This window comes from Ammospiza caudacuta, chromosome 11, assembly GCF_027887145.1.
Source record: "Ammospiza caudacuta isolate bAmmCau1 chromosome 11, bAmmCau1.pri, whole genome shotgun sequence".
In the NCBI taxonomy this organism is placed as follows: Eukaryota; Metazoa; Chordata; class Aves; order Passeriformes; family Passerellidae; genus Ammospiza; species Ammospiza caudacuta.
The window spans coordinates 12,920,718-12,948,319 of NC_080603.1; the positions used below are offsets into that span (position 1 = coordinate 12,920,718).

At 39.0% G+C, this 27,602-nt stretch overlaps 1 protein-coding gene across 10 annotated transcripts in view; it reads right to left on the reverse strand.

The window, feature by feature from the left end:
- The window catches only part of TRIP12 (thyroid hormone receptor interactor 12), a 77,037-nt gene that overhangs the window by 14,685 nt on the left and 34,750 nt on the right, over positions 1-27,602 (reverse strand). For 6 of the 10 annotated variants that reach the window (XM_058812241.1, XM_058812246.1, XM_058812242.1 and 3 more), the window contains 24 exons: positions 26,746-27,545; positions 17,826-17,931; positions 16,461-16,597; positions 15,455-15,538; positions 14,018-14,113; positions 12,909-13,057; positions 12,558-12,593; positions 12,378-12,473; positions 11,861-11,953; positions 11,560-11,721; positions 9,869-9,937; positions 9,590-9,755; positions 8,774-8,891; positions 8,477-8,633; positions 8,020-8,173; positions 7,264-7,492; positions 6,428-6,546; positions 5,687-5,894; positions 4,587-4,687; positions 4,292-4,466; positions 3,772-3,913; positions 2,737-2,928; positions 1,907-2,058; positions 194-366 (listed from right to left, as the gene is read on the reverse strand). In XM_058812241.1, the coding sequence (XP_058668224.1) occupies positions 194-366; positions 1,907-2,058; positions 2,737-2,928; positions 3,772-3,913; positions 4,292-4,466; positions 4,587-4,687; positions 5,687-5,894; positions 6,428-6,546; positions 7,264-7,492; positions 8,020-8,173; positions 8,477-8,633; positions 8,774-8,891; positions 9,590-9,755; positions 9,869-9,937; positions 11,560-11,721; positions 11,861-11,953; positions 12,378-12,473; positions 12,558-12,593; positions 12,909-13,057; positions 14,018-14,113; positions 15,455-15,538; positions 16,461-16,597; positions 17,826-17,931; positions 26,746-27,545 (3,914 nt within the window). The remainder of the gene's footprint in view (positions 1-193; positions 367-1,906; positions 2,059-2,736; positions 2,929-3,771; positions 3,914-4,291; positions 4,467-4,586; positions 4,688-5,686; positions 5,895-6,427; positions 6,547-7,263; positions 7,493-8,019; positions 8,174-8,476; positions 8,634-8,773; positions 8,892-9,589; positions 9,756-9,868; positions 9,938-11,559; positions 11,722-11,860; positions 11,954-12,377; positions 12,474-12,557; positions 12,594-12,908; positions 13,058-14,017; positions 14,114-15,454; positions 15,539-16,460; positions 16,598-17,825; positions 17,932-26,745; positions 27,546-27,602) is intronic. The other 4 variants (XM_058812243.1, XM_058812251.1, XM_058812244.1 and 1 more) reach the window with 3 other exon arrangements.

Here is a 27,602-nt window from a genome sequence, read left to right on the forward strand (position 1 = left end):
ACAGGAAACAGTCTGTCCCAGAAAAGGAAGATTCTCTACAGCTTTAATCTCCTCCCTTGTGAGCAAGGTTATCTTCATAGTTACCTTCCATTTGTCTTCAGCACAATCCTCAAGAGGTTTTTACAGACTCTACACTGACACCAGAAACTATTCCAAAAAGGAAAATGCAAGTGACTGTGTAATAAATAAATACCTCTAACTACAAGGTATCTTTCAATGGCTTGTACCAAAGCCAGAGGATCAATCTTCACAGGTCCACCTTTCCACTGTTTCACATTAGCACAGTCTGGATGTCTTTGCAGTTGGCATTTTAATTGATGTGTATTGAAGAATTTTAAAGCTTGGGATCCTCTGTTAAGAGAAAAACTCAAAATAATTTGTGAAAAAAGTTGCTACACAAAGAATCTAATAACCACAATTGCATTAAAAATGCAATAAAATAGGCTTACACATGCATTTACAATTTTACTTGTTCAGAGTATTATTTGTCAGACTGCTTCTCTAAAAATAAGCTAACATGGTTTGGATAAAACATTTTCTTCTACAAGAACACCAGAATCCAAGTTGGACAAAATCTGGAAGAGAGGTTCTATGAATTAAGAGAAAGCCCAGCCTGAGGTCTGATTACAAGATGGCCTACACTGACCATCTTTGAAATCTGAAGCAGTTCAGTGGTCAGCTGATGGCACAGATTTAGAGCTGTGCTTATGTGCAGTGCAACAAGGATCAGAAACAGGCATGGAAAATGCAGTTATTCATTTAAATAGATTTTTTTCTATAAGGACCGAAAGAGAAAACCTGAAAGTTCCTCTGTTTTTTCCCTTGCCAAGAACAGTTTATATATACATTCCACCTCACCAAACTACCAATACTCAAGCTAGCTGGTTTATACAACAAGCCTCTTATCTTGGGCTGCTTCTATTTCCAGGTGCTAGCAAAAGACTACCAAAACTTAATGCTTCAAAATCCTCACTGACATAATCCACAGTAAAACTTGCAGTCAAACAATGCTACAGCCCTCTGGCTTCTTGTGTTTCATTTTCTATCAAAAAGAAGAGCAGGATTTTGCTTCTATGATCAGCAGCTTTATAATTTTGGTTGTTATCCCACTTTTTACCAAAATAATATACATAAGGAGGCATTCTGAGATTACAGAGCACATACTATTTGCAAAAGCCAGTATAGAGACACTAATTTCTTCTAATAAGAAATCTGTGTACTGCATTAATTCCCACTGATTTTAAGTTTCACAAAAAAAAGTACTGAATTTTAATGTTAGATTAATGCTATAGTGTGAGGTATAGAAAAGAAATTGTAGAAACAGGTCTTGATTCATTCAGATTTGTTACTTAAAACACAACTACTAAGCTGGATTCCAAATTTATTTTGTATCTTAAGACTCAGGGTAGGGCTATAGCTATTTTAAACTCTATTCACAGCCAAGACTTATCACTTAATCCACTACCATCCTAGAGAACAGAACCTAGATGAATCATGAAGTTGAGCACTGTAATACACTCTCTGCAGTTTAATTACTCTGCTGAAAAGCATCAGTGTCCAAGCAATAGATTGTTTCTTTCCAGCATTTGTTACTTGGGGACAAGGAAGACATTTGGATATTTAAAGGGTAAATTTAGAGATTGCATTTAAACTTTATCTCTCACCCCCAATTTAAGTGAGACAAGTTTCAAGATGGTAAGCAAACATTTAGTAAAATATTCCATCTTCCACTGACTAAAAAAAACCCAACTGTGTCATTGCTTCTGTCTTTAACAGGGTCAGAAGTTTCCACTACCTCCTCTTGTAATTGTACATCTACTTGTACTCGTCCTTTTAGTGTTGCTCGAAACAAGTTTTCGAAAACCAAAGCTTCCAACAAAACTGTTACCTGAGCATTAATCCTTACCTGCTCCCTGTTCCATTTCCACTAGGGAAGTCATGCACTTTCACAGGAAACTGTTCCATCTGACTGAGGCAGTTGTTCATTTTATGGACTAATGCCAACAAAGGTGCGTTTTCTAATGGCTCTAATCTTCCAAGGGGCTCTTCTCCAGGAAGCTGAAATACAGTCCAGTCTTTAGTTACCTGCTTGAATTAAAACATCCTTAACAGTTTATACATTAATTAAGAATCCTTGCTCTCACTGAAAGTAGCAGCAGTATCAGGATGAGTAAATGACACAAGTTTATCAAAGACCTGTTTCAAAGAATGTACTTTTCTCTCCTTTTCAACTGAATAGCGCAACAGATTTTAAGTATTCACCCTTAACCATGAAAAACAAGCTTTTTAGAAGTTTTAGTTATCTGCTTTTCTCTCTTCCACTTCAAATTTCTTCCTTTAAAAACAGAACACTAGTATCTTGCAGTATTTAGTATCTTGCAGTATTTAGTCCTAAGTGACAACATTACTATCCAAATGCTTTGCATATCAACTTCTTAGAAGACAGAAACAACTTTTAAGTTGTTTAAGACTCAGACAATTGGCAATTTTGGCATTTTTTTCCACTGCTGCGTAGAACTTTCTGTAATTACAGGTTGTTCAAAAAGTTCATCACCTACAAAGACAGTGAACAACGTGAAAGTTACAGTGTTATACAACTTATACATAAAAAACCCATTCTTTCTGTATTCCACCTTTAAGATAAGGTCCACACAAAACCTCTCAGATGGTTTTTTGAGAAAGGAAATCAGAGAAAGACAACCAAGAATGCCAAAAAAAATAAGCAAGAAAACTTACTGGAGAAGAAAAAAATACATGAAGAAATCTTTTCAATCTGATATCCCTGCTAACAGCATCTTTTTCACTTTTAGATGTCAAATAGAGCAGCAGTTGTTTAACAAACCCACTATGCTGGATTTCAAATGAGGAGACGTCAGATTCCGAGACAATGCTACGGATTTCTACAAGGCACTCTGTTCCACCATCCACCTGGAAAATATGAAGAGTGTTTTACTACCCAGGTATTACAGGCTTAAGAAATGCTAGCTTTCTTTTCACTGCATGGAACAGCTCTAAAGGGTGGGGGGAAAAAAGGAAAGTCTGGAATGTACAGTAACTCAATACAAGCGGCAATGCAGGGCAAATAATCTGAGGATAAGCACGTCTCTGTTCAAGGGGAGACATAACTGGCAACATCTACATTTTCTCTACTTTAAGAGAAATACAAAGTCCCATTTCTATCTTATGCAAGGTAAAGATAAGCTCCAAACAGGGATGCTTTCTGTTTGGGGGAAAAAAGCCACTAACAGAAGCCTAACAACTCAGACTGCTGCATGTTTTACACGACATCTATGTGGGAGAGAGGAGGTGGGAAAGTTTCATATTTTAACGATTGCTCAGATCAAAGTACAGAACACAGTTCAGCTCTTGTGCTGTTTAGAAGTTACATGTTTGGACCACCTATCAAGGAGCACAAATGTCTGAAAAGTAAGGCTGAAGTTCTTGACATGCAACCACATTTACCTCAATCTGTATTTCTTCTATAATTTTAACAAAATGCTGCTTCCTTCTCCTCTTCCCCCAGTCTCAAAGTTCATACTATAACCAGTATTGTTCTTTAAGAATAAAGTTAATCCCTGACACTTAACTGCAGAACTTTTGAATGTGAAATGCTATGCAAATGACACATTGCTAGGATGGGTCTTTTATCATAAAGTGGTGTGTGTCAGAGCATACACACTCATTCTAAAAAATTACTCCAAGTCATAATGACTCATAAGTCAAGGCAAGAAATTGCTGCCCCCCATTCTAAGTAAGTTTGCCACATCTAACCTGGAGGTTGAGTTGTTCAGTTGCAGTGCAAAGTCTCTGTAATACATTTAGTGCAGGATTGCTTCCATCCATGTTTTCAGAACTAAAGTAATGTTCTACAAATTTATGGGCTTGCTCCTTGATCCAGCCCTTAATTTTTTCTCTGTAAAGAAGCACACAAAAGGCATTTAGCCACACTTAGCGTTTGCATACATCAATATTACAAGTAAATACAGCCTGAGTATAATTTTCTCCATGTTAAACAGCAGTCACAGAAAACCCTTGCTTTCACTCCAACATCATGAAGTACTTTTCTCTACAGATCACTTCTTGCATTGTTTTTCTCAGTTCTCCATTTTTTCCCCACCATGCAACTTTAAACTATTCAGAAGTTATTCTCTCTACCTTAATTTCTTGATTCTTTTCCCAGAAATTTTTTAACTCTGGTTAAGCTCCAACTTCTTTGTAGGTGCTACCCTAATCACGTGATCATAGTCAACATCATGTTACAAGTACTGTGATATTTTTTGTGTGTGTGTACCTGTTATTGGAAATGGTATCCTTGGAAGCAGCCCTTGCAAGACCACTTACTCCTGCTGTTCGTGCTGGTTCAATATTATTACTGTTGGACTGTGTGCTTAATCTTCCCCATGTTTTAGGATTCAAACTTGCCAAGAAAGATGATTTAGGAGACTGTGTAGTTGTAGGGCTTTTAGCTAGAGGAAGTAAACACAAAACTTAAGAGAATCAAGAGGTTTATCACAGGTAACTCTTTCTGCAGTTTATAAGTTTACTTTAAAAGGAGATAAGAGTATCATATGTTCAGAATTATTTACCTTGATTGTCTACTTTGTCATCATCTCTTGGAGGGGAGTATTTTGGTCTCCTTGGCCCTCGTTTTGGCAGTCTTTTTCTCTTTAGAACATCACTCAGTCGTCTGCCCAAATTTAAAAATAAAGTTACTTATTTCCACCCACAAACACATACACATGCACACACCCCTCTCTCAGTTTAAGATGCATCTGCCAACTACTTCCTTGAGAGGTAAAGAACAGGTTCCATCCCATAAAAAGGATATTCACTAACTCCATCCGGTAAGAAAGAGTTTGGCTGGCTGTCATCTCTCTATTATGAGCAGGCAAGTACAGTCAAAAGTGACACTAAATGGCATTTTTTCATGATTTTCATGCTTTAATTTGTATAGCCATTTGTTTGTCCATTCATTTGAATACACTTAAAATGAAAAAAAAAATTCCACAAATCTCTACCGAATAAAGACCAACCAACATTGGATATTTGACATGCCTCCCCTACAAAAGCACAGAAAACACTTCTCAAACAATTTGTGGCATAGAAATGCCATCATCTTCTACTCATCAATCACTACATTTCACAAGTTCACATATTTCAATTCTTGTTTAAAGTGACAAATATTTGACCTTTAAAATAAGAGCAAACTAGTAATTTATTCCTACACTGTATTTTAATTCTAGAAGTGTTCAAAATTAATGCCTTTCAACAAAACTTAAGGACAATTTATTTTTTCTCTGGTCTCCAGCAGAAAGGAACCATGCTCCATAGCTCTGAAAGAATCACTGTCCTCAACAGTTAGATGTGAGATTACAAGCTGTTGCTCTTGACAGTCTCCTAAACCAGAAAATTATTTAATATAATTATGACCTAACTATTGGGTCACTGCTTTATTTCCTCTTTTAAACATTTAATATAAAATGTATCAAAACTACCCATTGAAAAATTCAACATCACTCCAATTCAGTTCTTTTGAGGAAAATACCACAGTGAAATGCAGATGACAATGTGGGCAGCCCATGTTACCCCAGACATTTTTTTACAAAAATAAGGCAAGAAAAACCCAACACCCCACAAGAAAGCACCAAAGGCAGAATGCAGATTACGCTTCAGGAAGTGTACTTACCCCTGTGGGCTCAGATCCAAGGAATCCTCCCGGCTGTGCTGCAAGCTGGGAGAGCCCAGATCTGCAGCTGCATTGCTGGCAGCAGTGGCTGTCCCAGTACTTATGGTTGTAGTGGTTCCCAGCGTCCCTGACCCATTGGTGCATACTTTTGGGGGGCTTGTTAGCAAAGCCTCAGACTCTGCCAAGTTTTTCACTTGGTGCATCACCCCTTAGAGAAAGAAAAGATCTTGGTTTGGTGGGTTGGTCTGGGGTAGGGGGAGAAGAGGGGTGGGGTAGAGATGTGGTGGCAGGAACAAAGGTGTTTGAAAATGTAGAACTGAATGCTACTTGAACCTCTGCTTTGAATATGGCAGTATTTGCTCACCCCACCCATCAATACCAAGCTTTAAAAGCAGTTCAATCTTTTCTTCAAAAAGTTAACCTACGTAGTTTAAAAATAAAAAATTAGAACAGTAGCTAAAGAAACCCCAAGTGCAAAGACAAGTACAAAGACTTCTTCAGCCTAAGTGAGTTCACCAGTATCCAGTAAGCCTGTACAAACTTGCTTCAGACTCTGAAAACACAAGCTTGTTTCCTCCAGAGTCTGGGCCAGCTCCTCCCTAGTAGTATAAAGACATCTTGCACAGGTCTGCCTTTATTACTCAAGAACAATACTCAACTTTTACAGCTTGGGAAAATAGACACACATTTTTAAAATACTACATAAAGAAGTGAAGAGAAAAAAAAGAAACCACGATTTACCTTCTCTTCTGAAGTAAACACTAAAAATGTCAGGTAACTTTTGCATTAAAATCTCTGCCATCTGCAGGGCTCCAACTACTATCTTAAGGTCTTGACTCGACAGCATGGAGGCAATATGACTAAAACAGATAATTTATTAGAATTAGCTTTGTGGGGTTTTGGCTGAGTTTTTATTTTTAAATCAAGTCAGTTCATCTTGCATACACAGCACTGGAGACTGAAAGCAAACAAACTTCACAATGCTTTTATAAAAGCTATCAATAAAAAGACTTAAACAGCTCTCTTCCTACCTATATCACTTTTACCAAGTTTTAACATAGCATAAAGGAGCGAGTCTTTTATAAACATGTTCTGGAACTCAGTACTGTCTCTGAAAAACTATTTGGTTTATTTTCCAGTTGCATCCTCAGATCCCCAACTTTACCTGTAACATGTAGGAGAGGTTTCATGAATAAAACTTACCAGTTGAATGCTATTAGTGTCTGTTACTGTTCACACTGTATTACCTCAAAGTTATCTTGCTCTCAGAATTTCATAGGCAAGTCTTAGAAATCAAAAAACCAATAAAGGAAATATTTGACACTCCTAGTACACACAGCCAGAGGCCACCTAAGTTTCCAGTAAGAATGTCTAGCATTGGCAACTACTGTAAAATCTATGATGCAAAAAAAAATCCTGCAGAGCTGGCAGCCTCAGCTTTTGAAAAATAAGTAACACTTTTAAAGTAACACTTTTAAAGTATCATTTTCCCCTGAAAAAGATGATTCAAAAAAGTAATCTAAAGTTTGAGCTGTAAGCTCAAAATTAGTTTCATTTGCAGCACTTAAAGAACCCACCTTGAAACAGCATGGTTTTTCAGCACATCCTTCAGAAGTTCAGCATCAGCAAAATAAATTATCCTAAGAATTGCTCTAAGGCACTTGTGTCTAACAGCAGGTCCAGCTGAAGAACTATATACTTCATAAAGAACACCAAACAGTGTTTTGATAAAGGATTTTGCCAGTTCTGGGTCCTCTTTCATTAATTGTGCTCGAGCATCATCCTTCTTCAATTCCGAATGTCCACCTGTGAGAAAGTGCACAACAAATCACTGGACAACCTTTGCATCTCTGCTCTGACAATTACTTTCTTTTGTTAAAACTGATTCAGTTCAGCTCTCAAATTGAGAAAATTCAAGAACCAGAAGTCAAAGTGAGTAAGAAGGTACAAAACTTCCCCTTTCAAGGAGTTTAATATTTTTTTTCTTCAGTTTTTTTATGTATTTCTGTATAACAGTAAGAAGCCCTCACAGTCTTCCTTAAATAAAAGAGCTGTAAGAACAGAACTGTTTCAGAAATCCCAAGCCAGGAACACCCCCAGCTCCCTCTCAGTTTGATACTTTTTCAGGTCCCAGGAGGAGCTTACATGTTAAAAAGCACACATGTCAATAGTATAAGCTTTGTTATGAAATTTTCTACATTCATGTAAATCAGAATAGTTTGATGTTCCACAGAAGCCGTAAGAAATTCATTCATTAAGAAGTAAATGGCTGCACAACCCAACATATATTAGCCACAGCTAGAGAGCCCAGGTGTTTGCTGAGCTGTACTTACTAGTGTTTGTACTGGCTAAAGGGTTTGGTTTTCGCTGAATGGCACGAGCTGTTCCAGTATCCTCATTTATTTGCTGCATAGAGTTAAAATCAATAGTATAGACACGCCCAAGCGTAGACAGGCTTATCTCATCCTCACCAACCTGATGAGCTGCCTAAAATCAAGGAAGAATATAAAGTTAAGAAACCCCTAATAAACAAAAAAATATATAAAAGGTGAGGAGAAGGGTAACAGTAGGAAAAACAGTGAAAGAAATTCAATAAGAACAGCAAATAAGTGATTTGGTATGGCTGAACACCAAAACAGTGCAATATTACAGCAGGATGTTTGAGGAAACTTGTGTTTCTTACTCAGAAAGATCAGGAGTAGTATTTTTAAAGAGAGAAAGCACTCAATTCCCTATACAACCGCATGCAGATTTGAAAAGCATCACCACACAAAAGTGTGGAATTACTACCTCTATTATCCGACTATCAATCCTGTTATAGGGATGCCAGAGACCCCTGTCATCTCGCCATTGCCATATTGCACCATCTGTATTTTGTGCATTTCCTTTCTTTAGCATAGTATCAACAGCAAAGATCCCCTCTTTTGGCAGGCAAGGCATCAGTTCACTGTAAAGAACATTAAAACAGTATTTTACTACAAGTATACAATCAAGTCCATCTAAGCTGAAAACTGTTCGCCTTATTTTAGTCAAGTTAAGGATTTTAACATACCAACCACACCCAAAACCTAGCACTGCAAGACTTACCAGATAAGAGAAGTAAGTTCATAAAGTTCTTGAGGACTTCGTGGAACAAGGTCAATTTGTTCTTGACAACTCCCATTTGAGGCTCCACAAAGGAGGAAGTGAAGCGTTTCTGCAATATCTATAAAAAATTAGTATTCATGAGACTGCCTGCATCAGATATGGATTCCATTTTCTGTTGGACACTACACAAAAGAGGTATTTACTGCCCAAAGCAGAGAGTGGACTATAGGACAAAAGTGTTTCTTTGAACACTAAGAAATGTGCTTGTTCTCAGGTCTGGAGTTAGTGGCTTTTTTGGGTTTGTTTCTTTCCTTTAAGGGACAACTAGGGGAGAAATACCACTCAATATACAGGACACAGAAGAAAACAGGGAAAGATACAGGGCAGATGAAGGGGTCAGTCAAAATTTGTGAGATGGAACAAAAAAAAAAGTGACAACTAAGACAGCTCTACACCAATTACTTTTGTCAATATTTTCCCCTAGAAGAAGTACTTAAAGCACATCATTCCTCCACATGGTCACAACTAAGAAAAGAATTATTTAGCTTGCATTGGAATGAGAATAGCCTGTGCAGCCAATACAGACTCAAAATTAAGTGAGCACTGCAGTGGCAACAGCTAGGAAAAAGGATAAAAACCCCTCTGGATAAAAGCTTTCAACAAAATTTAAACAACTTTTTATCCCAGGGGAAACATACTAAGAGAGAGAAAAAATGAAAGAACAGAATATTTATATAACCAAGTGCATAGAGGTCCACACTGACTGTAAGCATCCAAATGAACAGGCCCCCTAGAACATGGAAAGTAAGAACTCACTTTGCTTCATAAGCTGGACTGCAAGTGTGGGGCAGTTGGAGCACATCAGGGAGAACATGCGCACCACCATGATGAACATTCCTGAGCTCAGGATAGGAGGTGTCACGACCAGGAGCTGCTGGATATTTGTCAACAAGTCCTTGGAAGCAACCTGCTGCAGCAAGTTCTTCAAGGAGGGAACAACAAAATGGGAAACATTAGTCCTTGAAAGGTGAGCCCTCAAGAGAAACAGGGTGGGTGGAGAAGAAAGCAGAAGTGCACCCCCATCCACTCCCTTACCTCTTCATGCTGGAAGTTGTCCACTAGCCGTGCAAAACACAGACAAGTGCTTTCAACAGACTTTTTGTCCTGTTATAAGAAAGTTTTATTTAAATTGAAATATTTTAACTTGCATTAGAACAAGCTGCCATTTTGAGGCATTCATAAAGTTTCTCCAAAAGGGCCAGTCTAATCACATTTTACACAACATTACAGCTCTCACTTTTAAACTCACTGACAGTCTTAACTGACCTCCTGATACAGCTGTGCTTCCTACATATTCCCTGGGAAACACCCCTCCTCTTGCAACACAAATACCTTTAGGGACCTTTAGAGATTAATAAATTAATCTCTAAATAGTCCTTCTGAATAGTCCTGGATTCTGAAAGGAGGAAACAATAGGGAAAAACTGAAGTAACAGGAGTTATAGATAATAAGCAGGAGTGAACACTACTATTCCACAGACTACATGAAGCCTGATTTTGCTATTATGCAGCACATACAACACAGCAAATTCAAAGACACAAGTAAAGACTGCCTTGAAAACAGCTTTGGTTAAAAGTTCAATGAAATGCTCAAAAAAGTTCACCTGAACATAATAAAACACTAACTGTAAGGGTAGCTGAGCAATGGAAGAGGTTAGCCTGAGAGATTAAGTCTCCATCCTTGGAGATACTTAAAAACAGAAAAAAAAAACAACTCATCTGGACATGCTCCTGACAATCTGCTCTAGCTCAACTTGCAGGAGAACTAGGACTAGGTAACAGGGCTCTCTTCCAACCTCAACTATTTTGTTAAGAGCTAACGCAAGATTCTTTTCCAGAAAATTTCCACTTCAAAATTTCTTGAAATCTTACTTTGGTGGGTTGTAGCTTCTCTTCAGAGATCAGGATCAGTACTTGTCCCTACTACTGGTGAGAATGATGCTTCCTGTTTCTAGAGTACAATCTAAAGCTGTCATTTGGCTTCTTAGAAGCTGCCTCAAAGATTCAAGCAGTCTTTCAGCAAGACGATGTAGGCAAAATTAAGAACAGCACAAGAATACATAAAACCATTACCTGGAAGCTTCCAATTATTTGCATTTGTTAACAAACAAAATATTTCTCCTTTTTCATCTTTTTAACAGGGATCTGCCAACCAAGCAGATCACCAAAAATCTCTTTTGCAGCAGCAGTTATTGTACATGCTCATTTATAAACACAGCAGCACTGCATGATACGTAGCCCTTAGGAGCCCCTTGATTTCAGAATCATCACTTCAAACTACTGTACAAAAGCAGGAACTTTTTAAAAATGCCATAAAATCCCCCAGAAAGTTAAAGCACAAAAAAACCACAAAAACTGAAACAGAGGGTGTTCTGATTTAAAGTGGGAGAGAACCTTGTAACTCATCTGTTAAGAAAAAATAAAACCAGTAATGCTACTGGACGACTTCTCACTGATATCCTTGTTCTTACAAGGACTACAAAACCATTACTCACGCTTTGAGTTAAAGTATCTTATTTGTCTTGTTTTATAAAATGTCACAGTTACAGGACCACAGAAGGTCCATATGTACATTGGTATATCAGAACCTGACAGTATAGAAACGTGAACTCAATTATCACCTTGCAAAGGCAAATAATACACAGCAAAGAAACAGGTATCTGAAGACATCTTTAAACTGCTTTCAGATCAAAATCAAGATGTTCCATTTTTTAAACAACTTCTTACCTGATGGGTTAGCCTTTGTGTTAGCAGTGGCAAAGAGTCTGCCACAAAGTGAAACTCATCAGGTGTTATACTCTGGCAGCAGTTGGCAGCAATAGCTAGTGCATTCCTTTGTGCATTTATACTGAAGAATTCCAGATACAGCAAACAGTCTGCCAACCCACCCTGTAACAAAACAAACAAACATTTTCACTCTCAGTACTGCTGAAGTCACAGAAAGTTGTTTTCTTATTTCATCTTCACAGAAGATCACAAAGATGTAGAGCTGGCAGAGGCAAACCTGCCCTGTTTTGGTTGTACTTACTGCCTGCAGAATGGCTTTACTGTGCCTGCGTGACAACATCTCCAGGGCTGTGAGCGCCTGCTCTGCCACATCAATGCACTGGATAACTTGCAGCTACAAGAAAACAAAAAAGCTTGTACATCAACTTCTTAACAGATTTTCAAAAATAATCATATTGATTAACACTCAGATACACAGCCTCTACCAAGACCCATATGCTAATGAAGCCAGCTCTGACTAAGTCTGACAGTCTGAGGCTACCCCAGCCACGGAGCTACTCCAAGGGGTAACAGCTCATTTATTTACACATTTTGTATGTTTGTGACACCAATCCAACAAAAAGTTCTCAGGGAAGGAGAGAGCACTTTTCAGTAAGGGTGGGAGCAAAGATTAAGCCTGGCTTTAGAAGCTTATCATGCACTTTGTATTATCTTGTAAACCAGAAAAAGAAGCCACTATCTTAATGGAATTTTCTAAAGTTAAAACAAACTATATAATCCCCTCATGCTGTTCTATCACTGTTTTAATTTCATTTTACCTTTTCCAAGAAGACAGGAATGGCATCTACCACTACAGCAGATGATCTGGGAAGTGCTTCCATCATGTATGTTAAGGCCCGACACGCATGATTCATCTATTAAACACACAGATATTTGATTTTAAGTTCAGATAACATTTTAATATTTCAAAAGCTTCTTAAATATCACAAACTACTTACAATGTCAAAGTTGTGCTCCATCTGCAGCAGTGTTATCTGTTTAAAAAAAAAGTATTGTTTGTTTAAAAAAATGTATCTAGATGATATCATAAAAAGGGTACAAATCACTACAGTAGCTTTTGAGTCAGGATTTTGGATTGTTAGTAAGAATTCCAAAAGAACCACTGCCTATTCATGAGCTATTAAAAATTAATAAGACTATAAAATTTAGCAGAACATCCTCTCAAAACCAAATAATAAGATAGATACACACACATTAAGAAGACAATATAAATAGTGATGATTTAATTTAATCAAGACATTGAGTGAAATATTATATCTTACAACAGAAATCTGAGATTAAATCTTTACCAAAGCTGGTACAACACTCTTGACTGGAAATCCTCCTAATGTTTCTTCATTTCCCATAACCAACAGCTGGCACATCTCAATCACTGCCTGTAGTTGCTGACTTTCATCAGTGGCTTGGAGACCTTGTAAAAGCTGTTGAGCTTTAGAACCTAGATATCCAGAAAAAAATTTAGGAAAAAAGGTATTAGAAAGTGTACAAGGGAACTGTTATGCTATACTTCTGCCAGAGTGGAAGACCAGAGATAGTTTGTTTTCCTCTGTATTTGTAGTTTCATTTCCTTTCCCTGTCATAAAAAGGGGGAATAGGGAAGGGAGACAAAAATCTCACTCTTGGCTGCCTTTCCAGTGCAGACTGGTCAGCACAGGGAGTCCGCCACACTGCTCAGCACAGCCATCTTGCCAACCTACAGCAGGAACCCACACCACCCCACCTTTGTGCAGCACCCCTCAGTTAATACAGCACATGGAGCACCCATGAGACCCCATCCTCTTCTTGGCATGCAGTGTAACAGGCTGCCTCTGGCTCTCCTGGGAAGCCAGACATGGGCTGGAAGGTGCACATCTCATCCAGCTGCATAGCGCAGACCTGGTGCAACAAGTCTGACCCACATTCTCACTGACACAACGTCTGAAGGAAATCCATTCTGTCCAAAACTGAAGACACTTTTGAAACTAAAACCAACATAATAACTTAGAACTGACATCCACTAATTGTTTTAAAGCTAGCTTAAGCATTTGTTTAAAGCTAGCAAAAAACCCAAGGGGGTTGGAGAGGTCTTTTGTTAAGCAGCCCATCATGCAAAAGAAAAAGATAAGAAATGGGTGAAAAGGCAAGAACCCTCCCTTCCCCACCTAGAAGGGAACATTAAGATGCCCCAAAAAAGAAAAGCAAAGAAATACAGCTAAGGCAAATTTTTCTTCCTTAAAGGAAGACAAGCAAATTAGAATTGTTGACAAGTGGTCTAGCACTATCATGACATACAAGTCTCCAACATGTAAAATACTATATTAAACTATGAAGCTAATACAAATATTAGATTTACTACTGGCTGAATTCTACTAGTCTGGAAGTGGAAAGAATTAAGTCAAATTAGACAAACTTTGCTTACTAGCTCCACTTCCAATTGTCCTGTGGAAGAGCTGCGACATCCGAGGACCAAGAGGGCCAAACAGGTGAGGAGGAAGACCCCTAGCCTCTAATAGAGCTAAAAGCAAACAGAGGATAACAGCCATTGTCAAAGCTTCTATGTATATTTTTAAAAGCTTAAATTCCGTGATGTTATCATTTAAGACTACTAGAATGTTGATATTTAAAGAGTTAGGATTAGATGATTGCAGCTACCTCGATTTTGAAAAAACACCAAAAAGATGACCTTAAAGGAACAAGTAACTGATTTTTGTTTGTGTCAGAGCAATAAGGTCCTTTACAAAGTCACCCGCTGAGTTTGCACAGCTGTGTATTTCACAAAAGTAACTTCCTGTATTAAACTGTTACAAGCCTAGAGCCAGAGCAGCAGATACATCTGGCTGCAATTTCAAAGCTAAACTCAAACTACACAGGATAGGTTAAGCTTATCTTCATGTTTTCAGGACCTGCAGCACTACTACTCTGAAAAAAATGGCACTGAAAAACAGGTTCAACAGCCTTATTTGCTGACGAGCAGGAGAGGAAGAACTCTGGTAAGTATTAGAGGGTTTCTCTTCTGATTGATTTTTAACACTTTGTTACAGTACTGTTACTTAAGCTAAACTAAGTGGGTGATTCTGATTTTTATTGCAAGCAACCATCACTACTGCTGATCATTAATAGTGAAAATCAATTTAGCCCAATATTTCTAATGCATACCTATACTTGCTAAGAACTATAAGCAAGTGAACAGATACTGACAGCACTCCCACATTAAATATACAGATTAACAAACACCTGTCATTTGCAAGGGAGATGATGATCTCAGGACTCCCTGCAATGTAGTAGCAAAATCATTAGACCAGTTGCAGGACATGCATACTGAGTTTATACCTGTCATACTCTCTGGTTTTGAGAGACCAGGCTTCTTTAGCCCAAGCACAAAAGCAAGCATTTTAAGAACATTCAGACTTTTTTTGGTCAAAGCTTACAGCAACATGGGTATCAATGACAAGCACAAAAAAAAAATGTTATCCAGAAGCAGGCAGAGTATAACCTACCCTCTAAACTTAAAACATGCTTGCAAAGAATATTTTCATATTTGAGCTTACACACTTGATAGGACTGAGTTCTCAGTTCTCTCCCCTCCACCTCCTCATAGAAAACTATCAGAAGTAGGGTATTACACACCATTTAAATGAATAAAGACACTATCCCACCCCCTTCTCCAGACATGCTTGCATCTTTTGTGAATTAAGGGCTTGTAAATCCCTGCTTCAGAATTGCTGTGAGCAGAAACACATTCACAGACACTGAAACAAAATAGAGCCTTCTCACTTGAATGTAATACAGAATTTGTGTAGGTATGGTTATTTACAGGCTAACAAACAAAAAGGTAAATTAGTGACAACTTTTATACCTTGTAGTCTTCCCATCTCAGAATCATCTGACTCACTTTCTCCAGAAGTTGTCATACCTACAGCTCCAGCAACAGAACTAGAAGCTAAAGGAACAATAAGAGATTAATTAATACAAGTTACAGTGTCTTTAAAGCCACAAAACTCACATCCAAATAAGGCTCCACCATCAAAACCGCACTCTGCATTTAGTGCTGCCACCCACAAACTCCTGTAAAACTTCCAATTTAAAACGGAGCAGTCTAGAGTTCTAGCATTTCCAAAAGCTGAAGAGAATGGCTTTATCAACACAAGATAATGAAAAAAAAAATACAGCTAAGTCCATAAAATTAAGTTTCAGACAGATTTACCTGTACCCTTAATAAATGTATACCCTTCTTAATTGAGTATTATGCCATAGTTTCCATACTACTTTCTGTACTCACTCTTAGAGTGAGTTATAGCATAGAATGTTTAGTATTTTCTACCATTCAGTATAATTACTGCATAGTTCCTTTGAGCTCACTAATTATGGTCAATTGATAAAATTATCATCTAAAAGAACTGTGCAAGTAACAGAATTCAACTGGTCACAAATTTCTCCAGTACACACATGCTTGCAATTTCAACAGAAAAGCTGTGGAATATTCAAGTAGTTTCAACAGTGGTTTACAAGTAACGCTTGCCTTCTCTATTCTGAACAGTTTTATGTATTTTTCAGTTGATATTTATGCTGGTATTTATCAGCAGAAGTTACTTTTTTTTAAAAGTAGCAGAAGCTTAAAAGCTAACATCTGGATTACTGGATATAGTTTGGATACTACAAAAAAGCATAACTGAAACATGTACCAAATAGCCAAAAAAATCACGCTCGAATATAAGGATCCCTCTGACTCAAAAATCTTCCAGCATTATTTACCAGCTTAAACAATTGCTCTTCAGAACTTCATCCATTTAACTATTTTTAAATGCTTAGAATTTTATACTAGCAACTGTGCAAAAAATTCCTTAGTTTAAGTTCCTTTTCACCTGCAGCTCCCTGGGGAGGTTCATCTGTCCGCGCAGCTGAAGAGTTAACTCCATCCTGGTTGTTGTCAGGATCAGCCATCTTCTCCTGTCGGCGAGCTTCAGCTGCTCCTCTTTTGCCCAGGCCAGAGCCTCGCCGACTAAAAAGTTTCAAAACACAAAATTTCAGACCTTGTGAACTAAAATAAGAGATTTACTAATGCAAGCCCACTAAAGACTATATAATCTTTATGTACATCACTGCCACAACATTGTACAAATGAGCAATTTGTGGAAGAATCAATCTTCATAAAATTATCCAACCTCTCTGTACACTCCCTGCCCTGCACCATGGCAGTGATTTGTTTACACTAAGGCATTAAACATTTCAAGACCAGGCAGTGTACTAAAATATAACAGAGAAAACGAGCAAGGTTAAAGTGACTGTTATAAGTCATACACACATTTGGGAAGACTGATGATTGACGCCAATGAACATCTTTACAGGAAGTTCTGAACTACTAAAAGCAAGAAGACGACTCTGACATTCAATTTGGTTTTCAGAGTCAGAACAAGCTTGAGAGGATGAGTCTATTTAGATTTGCAGTTCTAAACACTACAGCGTTTATTGCCACAAATACATCTGCCTTCAAAGTAAACAGTCAAATTCAGATATGCACTTGACAACAAAATCAAGACTCCAGAAGTGGTTTTTTAATGGTGTGGAAGGGGGAAAAGAGGATGTGCTAGAAGTACTAAACAATCTAGGCATAAGAACAAAAATAAAGTTTGTTAAGGCTTCCTACATTTAGTCCCACAATATATGCAACTACAGAAGTTTACTGCATCACAGGATACATAAACTCTCCCCTCCCATTTAATCTTCCAGCTGTTTAAATTTACTAATTCAGGACTACTCCTCCTCCTACTTCTACTACCAAGAAGTACATTAAGTACTTAGATGCAGTTCAGACGAAACTGCTGACAAGCTGAGTCAGCTTAACAGTGCCCCTATTAAAACTGACTCCTGTGTGGTACCACGAAGACTTCTTTTTCAAAACAATTATCTATTTCACTATTCATGAGACAGTAGTTCAGCACTACTGTCTCTCTTCTTAAACACTTTTCTAAGGACAGGATTACTTAAGTTTGTGATGCTGGCTTTGGTTGTTTCTCTTCCTCCACCTCCACAGCTGGGCGACTTACTGGAAGTCTGATGGTGAAAAACTCTATGAGCTATCTATGACACCAGTGTACAGAGTAATCCAGCAGGCCTGAAAAGCTACAGCTGCTTTTACAACAGCCAAGTCAGAGACAGCCAAGGCATGCATGGAAATGACATGAATACCAGCTCACTGTAGTAACAAATTTCATTTCTTCAAGTTTTACCTGGTGCTAGCACAGGAGCCCGTGGTCTTTTGCCGTGTGCTCCGCCGTAAACTGGGGAGCTCCGCAGGTGGTGATTCACTGCGCTTCTTTGTGGATTTTCTTAGACCTAGGCAATGTGTAAAGAATTGAGAGTAAATCAGTCTTTAAATACACAGTAGTTCTACAAAGAAATTAAACTTTTGTGTACAGAAAACCTCCATGCAGAAGAACAGCTTCTACATAAGAACCACAATAAGCCCACATCAATTGTAGTCAGCCTACATTGAACTGCTACACCAGTAAAAGAAAAGTTCAGACATTTACTTTTACTTATTGACTTAAGTAGTACTAAACTCCAAGTTTTCATGTAAGTACCTTTTACTAAACTATATATAACAGCTATAGAGCATTTTTCTCATGCTAAACAGGTATCACATTATGGGATACAAGAGTATTATTTCTACGTTTCAGCAATTAAAAGAAGATGCTTTAGGCTTAAACAGAAAAAAAAAAGAAACTATATTTCAAGAGGGAAGGCAGTAATGGTTGCAATCTCAAATTTTAGTCAGTTTTATTCACACTAATCTGGCTTAAAAATTACTGTCTAAATCAGAACCATGCTCTCCTCCAGGAGTCAAGCACTGTCAGTGCTGAGAGCTATCCCAGGTATTATTTGTGCTCCTATTTCAACTACAGCCCCCTCTTACTGTCATAAGGCCATCCTTGATGTAAATAAGCAAGCACATCCTCATGGCTTTGGAAAAGGAGTTCCAGTGTTTAATTTACAAGCATTTCCACCACTGAAAACCGACCCAATTAATAATAATTTGCTCTAGGTGACAAAGCCATTGTTCTGGTAACATCCCACCACAGAACCAGGTTAAACACAGAAAAACCCCATGCAATATAACATTCTCAGATGATTCTCAGCAAGCTTAGTATCAGGTTGAAATATCCAGTGGCAGCTTCCAAAGCACAAAACTGATAATTTAGGGTAAAAATCAAAAATTTTTATCAGGTCCAGTCTGACATCGCAGTGACCCCATCCACACACCTCCACAATAAATAAACATAATAGAACAGAACATCGTAACATTGAATTCAGACATCTTATTACCAGAACAGATGTAAACAATTTTGAAAAGTAAGTAAGATCACTGCTCCCTCTTCTGGCAACAAAGCAGAAATAAAACACACTTAAACATGCAATGCATTTGAGTTCAGAAGTTAACAAACTAGCTCCTATTTCCTTAATCCTAAAACATTCCAGGAATGCAGAGTTGTGGTACTGAGGGATGAAATTATAACTATGCAGCTTCCGACTGGACATTTAACAGAAAAGGAAAAGTGATCTATAAAACTATAACTGATCTGGCCAATAATGTGTCCTTTCAAACACCACAGCATATGTGACCCAGAAACACAATGCTGTGTGCAGTTAAGGTCTATGTAGATGAAGGTTAACCTGATATTCATGTATTTACCACACACTTGGCTTAGCAACTCAAGAAATTTGGCAACCTTAAGAAAAAAACAATGTTCTGTAATTAAAAGCCACCAAGCACTGAACTGAAGCAGGCAGTTGCTTGAATTTCCACATGGTCTGTACATATAGTGCAAATGCAACTTTTTTGAATATTTAAAAAGTAGCGGCATATTTACTACGTGTGCTTTGAAACCAAAACTGTAAGTTGAAGTTACCACCTCACAGACTCAAACCTTACTTACATATAGTATATGTAACAGTGGGGGTGAGAACAGGACATATGTGACAGGAAGAAACACGTCATAACGTAGAGATACAAGACAAAACTCATTTGAAATGGTTGCAGCAGGATCCCATGCTATAGCTACGCTTCACAAGTACTCAGAAGTACAATGATACATCAACATTTCCCTCAGAGTTGGTTGTATTTTACACTAGAAAATGCATTCTTCAACTGGCACTAGGTATAGCACTGTACTACTCCACAGGTAAAATGTGTTGGCCCCACTGAGTTCAGACATACACTTTCTCATATATAACACACATGGAAAATTAGGTTACTCAGTACCTGTAACACTACAGTGAAATTCTAAGTGAAATGCACTTTTGCTTTACATTAGAATAAAATAATCACCTTGATACAGTAGACTTCACTAGAGGAAAAAAAAAGCACATTTTCATCCTTTATGTCAGCACACCATTTACTACTTCAAATTTGTGGGTAGTCATTTTCAAGTAATCAAACTTAAGTTAGGTAACTTCATATTAGCTTAGGACAGGGACAGGCTGTTGATGAGACACCACACATCCACTGTAAGTGAAGGCTGACTTAGCTTATATCAAAACAGGATTTCTGCTAAGGGCAAGAGTTTCACAAAGCAGCAGAGCCAGCTCAACAGCTCACTGTTGTTTAAAAGTATGGCCCATCCATCTCTTATTTTTCCCAAATCAATCCCAAGATGCATAAAGTACACATCTAACACACTTTCTTGTTTTAGTATTCTGCCAGTTTGGTGAGCTGAGCTTGCTTAAGGGTCAGATGAGTACATACACCATCAAGCAGTAGGACAAAGATGTAATAAAATAGGTTGTCCTTTTCCATAAGTGGCATTAAAAAAATTAGCTGAGCCATTTTTTTAAAGTGAACTACTTCAGAGGGTTGTAGAGAATGTACAGCTACCCACTTACTGCTTGGTGGCTGAGCTGCAGAATACATCACACCTTGAGCATCCAGAAACACTGAGCACATTTTTCCCCGCTGTTCAAGAATGTTCTACTTGGCAGATCTTTCTTTTCCCCAGTCTTTACTTTTCTGTCTCCGAGCATCTACCAGGATACAACTGAGCTTCTACCTCCCCCTATTTATTTTAAAGGCTAAAAGAGAAAGCAAAGAAAGTCCTCTCACAGCATGTTCCTTTGCTGCTGTTCAGTGCCACTCTGCCCTTAAGAAGCCTTCTTAATCAACTTTAAGTCAATCATACTCTTACCACCTGCATCTTCTGCAAATCCTTTGAGTCTTCCCAATACCATAACTTCAGGACTGCTAATCTCCAGACTGATTCTTCCTCCCCTCACTCACATAGTCATTAAAATTTGGGATAGCCAGCACAGCCTCCAAACTGAAGGTTAGTCCTGTGTCTTTAGGAGCTGCAGGAGGCTGAAAGTGGCAAGTATTCACCAGTGTTCAGGAAAATGAGATTAAGGATGCCCTGTGTATGCCTGATGGAGGAAAGCACTGGCCACACTGTCAGACAGTCAGCAAGGGTTCCCAGAGGAATTGGTTTGATGTTCATCTCCAGAAGTTGCTTACTTAGCACCATTTCTGTAATACATACAGCAATTGTCACAGACCCACAGGAAGCAACCTTCAGAGACCATCCAACACCACTGCTACAACAGGTTAATCAGTCACATCCAGGCACATTTTGAGTATCTCCAGAAAAGCAGACTCCATTGTCTCTCTGGGCAGCTGGCTCTACTGCTCTGCCACCCGCCAGGAGGTTTTTCCTCTTAGTCAGTGGAACTTCCTGTATTCAGTTTGTGTCCTCTGCTGCTTGTCCTGGGGCTGGGCATCACTGAAAAAAGAGTCTGGCCTAATCTCTTGACAACCACCCCCAAAGTGTTTGTATGCATTGGTAAGTCATCTTCTCTCCAGGCTAAACAGGCACAGATATCACAGCCTTTCCTTACCAGAGATGCTCCAGTCCCCTCATGACCTTCATTGCCCTCCAGAGGACCTTTTCAGTAGTTCTTTGTCTTCCTTGATCTGGGGAGACCAGAACTGGACACAGCACTCCAGCTGAGGCCTCACCAAGGCAGAGTAGAGGTGCAGGATCAACTTCATTGATCTGTTAGAAGTGCTCTTCCTAATGCATCCCAGAATTTTATTTGCCTTCTCAGCCACAAGAGCTCACTGCTGGCTCATGCACCACCTGTTCTCCACCAGGGCCCTCAGGTCCTTCTCCCCAGAGCTGCTTTTCAGCAGGTCAGCTCCTAACCTGCCCTGATGTGTGACCCTGCACTTGCCTTTGAACTTCACCAGGTTCCTCTCCACCCACCTCTGCAGCTTCTCCAGGTTTAGCTGAATGGCAGCACAGCCTCTGGTGTATCAGCCACACCTCTGACTTCTGTATCATCAGGCTTGCTGAGGGTGCACTCTGTCCCCTTATCCAGGTCATTGATGAACCAGCAGAACAGGACTGAACCCAATACTGACGCCCTGCCAGCTACAAGCCTCCAAGTGGACACTGCGTGCTGATCACAACCTCTGAACTCCGCCATCCAGTCAGTTTTTAACCCAGTCCATTGTCACACATCTCACCCACACTTCCTGAGCTACAAGGATGCTACAGGAGACAGAGTTAAAAGCCTTGCTGAAGTCAAGACAGACAACATCCACAGCTCTCCCTTCATCTACCTACTTAGCCAGCCATTCCATCACAGCAGACTATCAGACTAGTTAAGCATTACTTCCCCTCAGTGAATCCATGTTGACTACTACTGACAACCTTCTTTTACTTCACATGCTTAGAGATGACAATGCAGGATGAGCTCTTCCATCATGTTTCCAGGCATGGAGGTGAGGCTGACCATAGTTCCCAACATCCTTTCCCTTGCGCTTTCTGAAGTGACAATGGCTTTCCTCAGGCATCCCTGCTGTTCCCCATAACCTTTCAAAGATGATGGACAATGGCTTAGCAGTAACATCAGCCAGCTCCTTCAACACTTGTAGGTGCATCCCATCAGGGCCCATAGATTTGTGGGTGCCAAGTTTACCTAAAGGATCTCTAATCCAAACCCTTCAAAGAAAATCATGTTTAAGCACCTGCAAGAACTTCGAGAGTGAACTTCATAATTAAAGTAGAAGCACAGGCTTTCTTATGGCAGACATATATTGCTTATGCCCTGACATCATCCTATTTTGCATGCCAAGCACTCATGTTTATGAGTCAGAAGGAAAATACATTCAAACAGGCTAAACCTGAAATAGCACAGCCTAACAAATCAAACTGAAATATCTTAACTTCACATTTAAGTGTGTTTACTTGTCAGCATTTCTTAAGGAAGATTTTGTTGTGCAAAAGAAAAGTTCTGAATGCAGCTGTACTGTAACCACTTATTAAGTCTGAACATATTACTCAAGTCAAAACAAAGTTAAGACAAACTTTCACAGTTCATAACCCAGAAAGCCCTTCATGTGCAGTTCAGAAAGGCAATCAGGAGTGATTTACTTGTTAGGACTGGAATTTCAGTCTTCAGATTGGCTCCTGTGTGAGGCTGTTCTTCTCACCAGTTGAGAGAGGGTAAAAAGAGCTGTAGCAGGGGAAGGCAAGACAGCCTCCTGTTCTTGCAATCTTCCACTATCACCCTCCCTCAGTACCAAACTAGACATCCCCAGCTGTTATTAAAGCCCCACACAGCCTGTCATCACAATTAAACAAAGTATCTCCAAGCTAGCCATCTTACTGCCTCAATCCCAAATCCACAGTTCCAAGGCTCTAACTACTGTCACCCAAACCAGCACTGTACCCACAATCCCAAATAAACTGATTCAGAGCACTCTTTTCTCCCTCACCTCTGCCAAATCCCTCAAAGGAAGGAGTTACATACCATTCACACTCCATCTTTATGTTCACGTGGTTTTTCAGTACATACACCAATAACCTCCCTAACCCCCCAAATCTCCAAGTATTAGGTAGAGACAAGAGCTGTCCCAGGCAGGGACAGCTATCCCAAGTTACCCTGCTCTTAGCACTGTCCCAGCCATTGCTGCCAGCATCTTCCTACCTAGGGGCAACAAGACAATACACAAAGGACAGCAAAGATTCCCCAATAATGGAAACATAACTGAGTTTGATTTTATATTGTTGCATAATCAGTTACATGACCCAATTTGCAATGTTTGAAAAGCCCCTCCAACATATACGGCCTGAAAGGGATGTGAAAATAGTCAAGTCACAAGAACAAAATGAGAAACTTGCTTTCTTTCTCTCTTCCCCCTTTCCACCATGAAGAAATATTCAACTACTCAAATAGATGTGAAGAGCTTCAGTGTAGCCTGTTTTTATTATTCCAATATACTCTTTAGTTGTCATTCAGTGATATCACTGCTCTGTTATGGAGACTGCTGGGTAGAGCTTAACACTCTGAAAGTCACCTGGGCTGGATTTAACACCTATTAAGCTATCCAGGACGGATAGACAAGAAACCTCAGAGTATTGTCCTCATTCTCCTTCAGCATGTGAAAAACTTCTGCAAAGATGGCAACCATGTTTCTCCTCATTCTTCTCTTCAGCAGAGTAAGTCAGATCAGCTGCTGTTATTTTTCATTCAAAGACCACAACCCCTAACAATGATTCCTGCCCTTCTTAAACTGCATCATCTCCAGAAAATAACAGCATTGCAGTTATATAAACATGACTTACCAGATAGGGCTTTCAGAACCTGGTGTAGTGGAAGGTGGCCCTGCCTGTGGCAGGGGTTTTGGAATTTAAGATCCCTTTCAACCAAACCATTCTATGATTTTATATCAGCCTGAATAATCCCCTCCCCCCCTCCTCCCACTTATTTTCCTAGAGCCACTTCCACATATAATTTTCCTGATGTTATTGCAACTCTTATGTTTTCTTTTTTGTTTATCTCCCACTAATTCTATAAGCCCTATTTCAGACTTCTCCAAACATGTTTCATAACATATACACCTATAAAAGCCTATCAAGTTTAAGCTTTACATTTCTACACAGAATTACTATGATTTCTAAGGATTTGTTTCCAGGTAGAAGGGTGTACACGTCAATTTCATCTACACCACTCTTTGCTTTCCTGCTTTACAAAGCCCCACAGTGTTAGTATTTGTGTGAGACATCACTTTCTTCTGCTCCCTTATCCCCTAAGGTTATTGGTCTGCTACAGAAAACAAATTTGAACTCACCTATTCTTTCTCAAAAACCTACCCTAGTGGTTCTTTTTTTTTCATGTTTTCACAACACTTCTCAGCATTATGCAAAATGTGCATTTTGTTAAAAAACTTCAAATTTTTCCAAATAGTTTGAAAGTGTATGTCACACACACTTTCTCTTTTTTAAAAAGACTAAGCTAACAGTAGTTATTATTGATTCCAAGATCACCTCAACCTCTTGTCAGAGAGCACTATTTGAAAGGCTGAGACTGTTTGAAAATATCATAGTTTAAGACTTCTGTTCTAGGTTGGGCTCTTACAGGGATATCTGGTGATCAATGACATTTACTGGAGTATATTTTGCTGAAATCTATGGTAAAGAGGCATTAGACATTTTAGACTTCCTAATATCACCTGTCAGTACCTCTCCCCTCCCTCAAATTGAAATGGTATCTACAGAAAATAGTTTGGTTCTCCATCACATGTAGAAACATCTCTCACCATGCTTGGTGCCTCTTAGCAGTGACATTTTACACACACACCAAGTCCCCAACACCTTGGTTTTGTCACATATATTCGAGGACCTTCTGGCAAAAAACCTTTAGCTCTTCTATGACCTGAAAGTTAAGTCATAGTATCTTTCTCAGTTCAGTCTTTGCAGTAACAGTTTAGGCTCAAATTATAAATGCTGTTCTCTCAAGGTACACAAGACATACACACACAATCCTTTACATTGTGCTATTCCACCCTTCCCTTTCTCATTCCTTCCAGAATTTTTTTAACTTATCACATTAATTAGTCTCTGACTTCATCTTCTTGTTCACTTGCTGGAGGTAAATTCTCTTTCTCCTTCTTGTTGCCTTTCTTCATTGCCTGTAGTCTGACTTATTTCAGAACTTGCTGGTCGTTCCCATTGGTCCCTGACTTCTACTCACTTCCCTCTCCTTTCACCCTGTGCAAATTCAGAGTTTTGATTCTGGAATTCATCACCTGGTAGCCTTGAATCACAGAGCAGGTAGGGGAAAAAAAACTTTGTTGTAAAGCAAATAACTCTTCTCTCCTCAAATGCCATTCTTCATCTGTTAGGTGAGGTCATTCCAGAATCAATACTCCAGTCATGCACACTAGCCAAAACACACCTGTAAATTTAACAGACCTATGTTGAATGTTGTATGTCTACAGAAAGACATACAGTTGCTTTTGATTATTTCACCTACTTCCAGCATTAGTATTAGGTATGGATGTGTCCCCATTCAGACAAGCTACTTGTGATCACGCCTAAGTAAAGGAACAACAGTAAGCAAGCTTAGGAATCAACCTCTTACCTCAAGTTTAGAGAATGCAAGCAGTAAATAAATGATTCAAAAGACAACGACAGTAAAACACTTTAAAAAAAAAAATTGTTCAAGACAACAGAGTTACAAGCATATCTGCATACTAGCAAGCAGGTGCTCTGCTTGGAAACAGCCTGCATTTCTCAGTGATCATGTTTAGGAACAGTAGCTGCTATTCAAACTCAGCACCAGAGAGAAGCCATACTTTGTAAGAACAACTTAAAAAATAAAGTGACTGATACCCCCAGCACTATGTACACCAGGTTTACAAGACTACTGTTCTTAAATGTCAGATCCTCACAAAAAGAACAAACAGGGAAGTCTCAAAGAAGATACCTCATAGGCTCTGTTTTCCAGCATTTATCATTCCCACTTCCAAACAGAAGACTTAAGAAAATAAGGGGGAATAAACTCTGACAAAAGGAATATAATCAAGAGTGTTTTATAACATATATGCCCCCATCACAACATCTAATTATTTTGCATGTATTTTTAAAATTGATTTGTTAGACACAGAAGCAACTAAAATCCACAGAACACTGTCTGAACTTAAATTGTCTGCTTTAGCTGTCAATTTCAGTCACAGCTTTACTTAACTCAGCAGAACATACTAAAAATTAATTTCTAGGAAGATCATAAGCAGCTTGAAAAAACAGAAGTATTTGTTTAGAAGACTTGATTTTAAAACATATGTGTTTATTCTTCCAGAAAAGAATGACTTACTTGCTAGCTTAGCCTGTAGTCCTGAAGGTCCAGGTTTTGATGTCTCCGACTTGGAAGAGCCTGGTAGAGACAGTTTTGTTTTAGGCAGACTGACTTTGGGGCTAAATCGAGCAGCCCAGTCAAACTTTGAAGAGCCACCTGTTTTACTTGGTTCTTTGTCCCTGCTACTCCTTCTTGGACTGGGGCTGGATGCAGAACGGGAACGTCTAGCCTTACTCTGGTCCTTTCCCTGTTTCACTCTGGCACCCTGAGGAACAGCAGAAGAAGCAGAGGCAACAGCAGAAGAGGAGGAGGAGGTGGAAGCTGAAGAAGAAGAATCGGTGATGGTGCTACACCCAGCTTTGGCTGAGGTCACCGATTTTGAAGCCAGCTTGGAGACTTTTGCTGACTTTTCTTCAGTGCCAGTTGATTCAACTGATGACCCACTTTCTATACAAGACAGATTCTCTGTCCTTTTCCTTTTCTGACTTCGGGAGCTACCAGCAGCTCCACCCTTTCTGGTGTGAGCCTTGCTTGTTGATGGCAATTGTGTAGACTTGGGCTGCTCTTGGTCTGAGTGTCTTCTCTTAGATTTAGTATGTGGCTTGTTAGTTTCTGAGGAAGTTTCAGTGTGTTGAAGTGCTTTGGGTTTTTTAGCAGAGCTAGGAGAATTGGTCCTCCTGTAATCTGGACTAGCACTGCGTTTAACTCCTCGAGAATTGTCTTTCTTAGGCACTTGCCCCGTTTTTTGCTTTTCTGAAGTATTGACTCTCTCTGGATCTTCTTGTTGTGGTATTAAAACAGCAGATGAACTACAGCCTCTGTAGAAGTAAGCAGGAACAGCATTAGAGTTGAACTCAAGAAGCCTCACAGTTTGT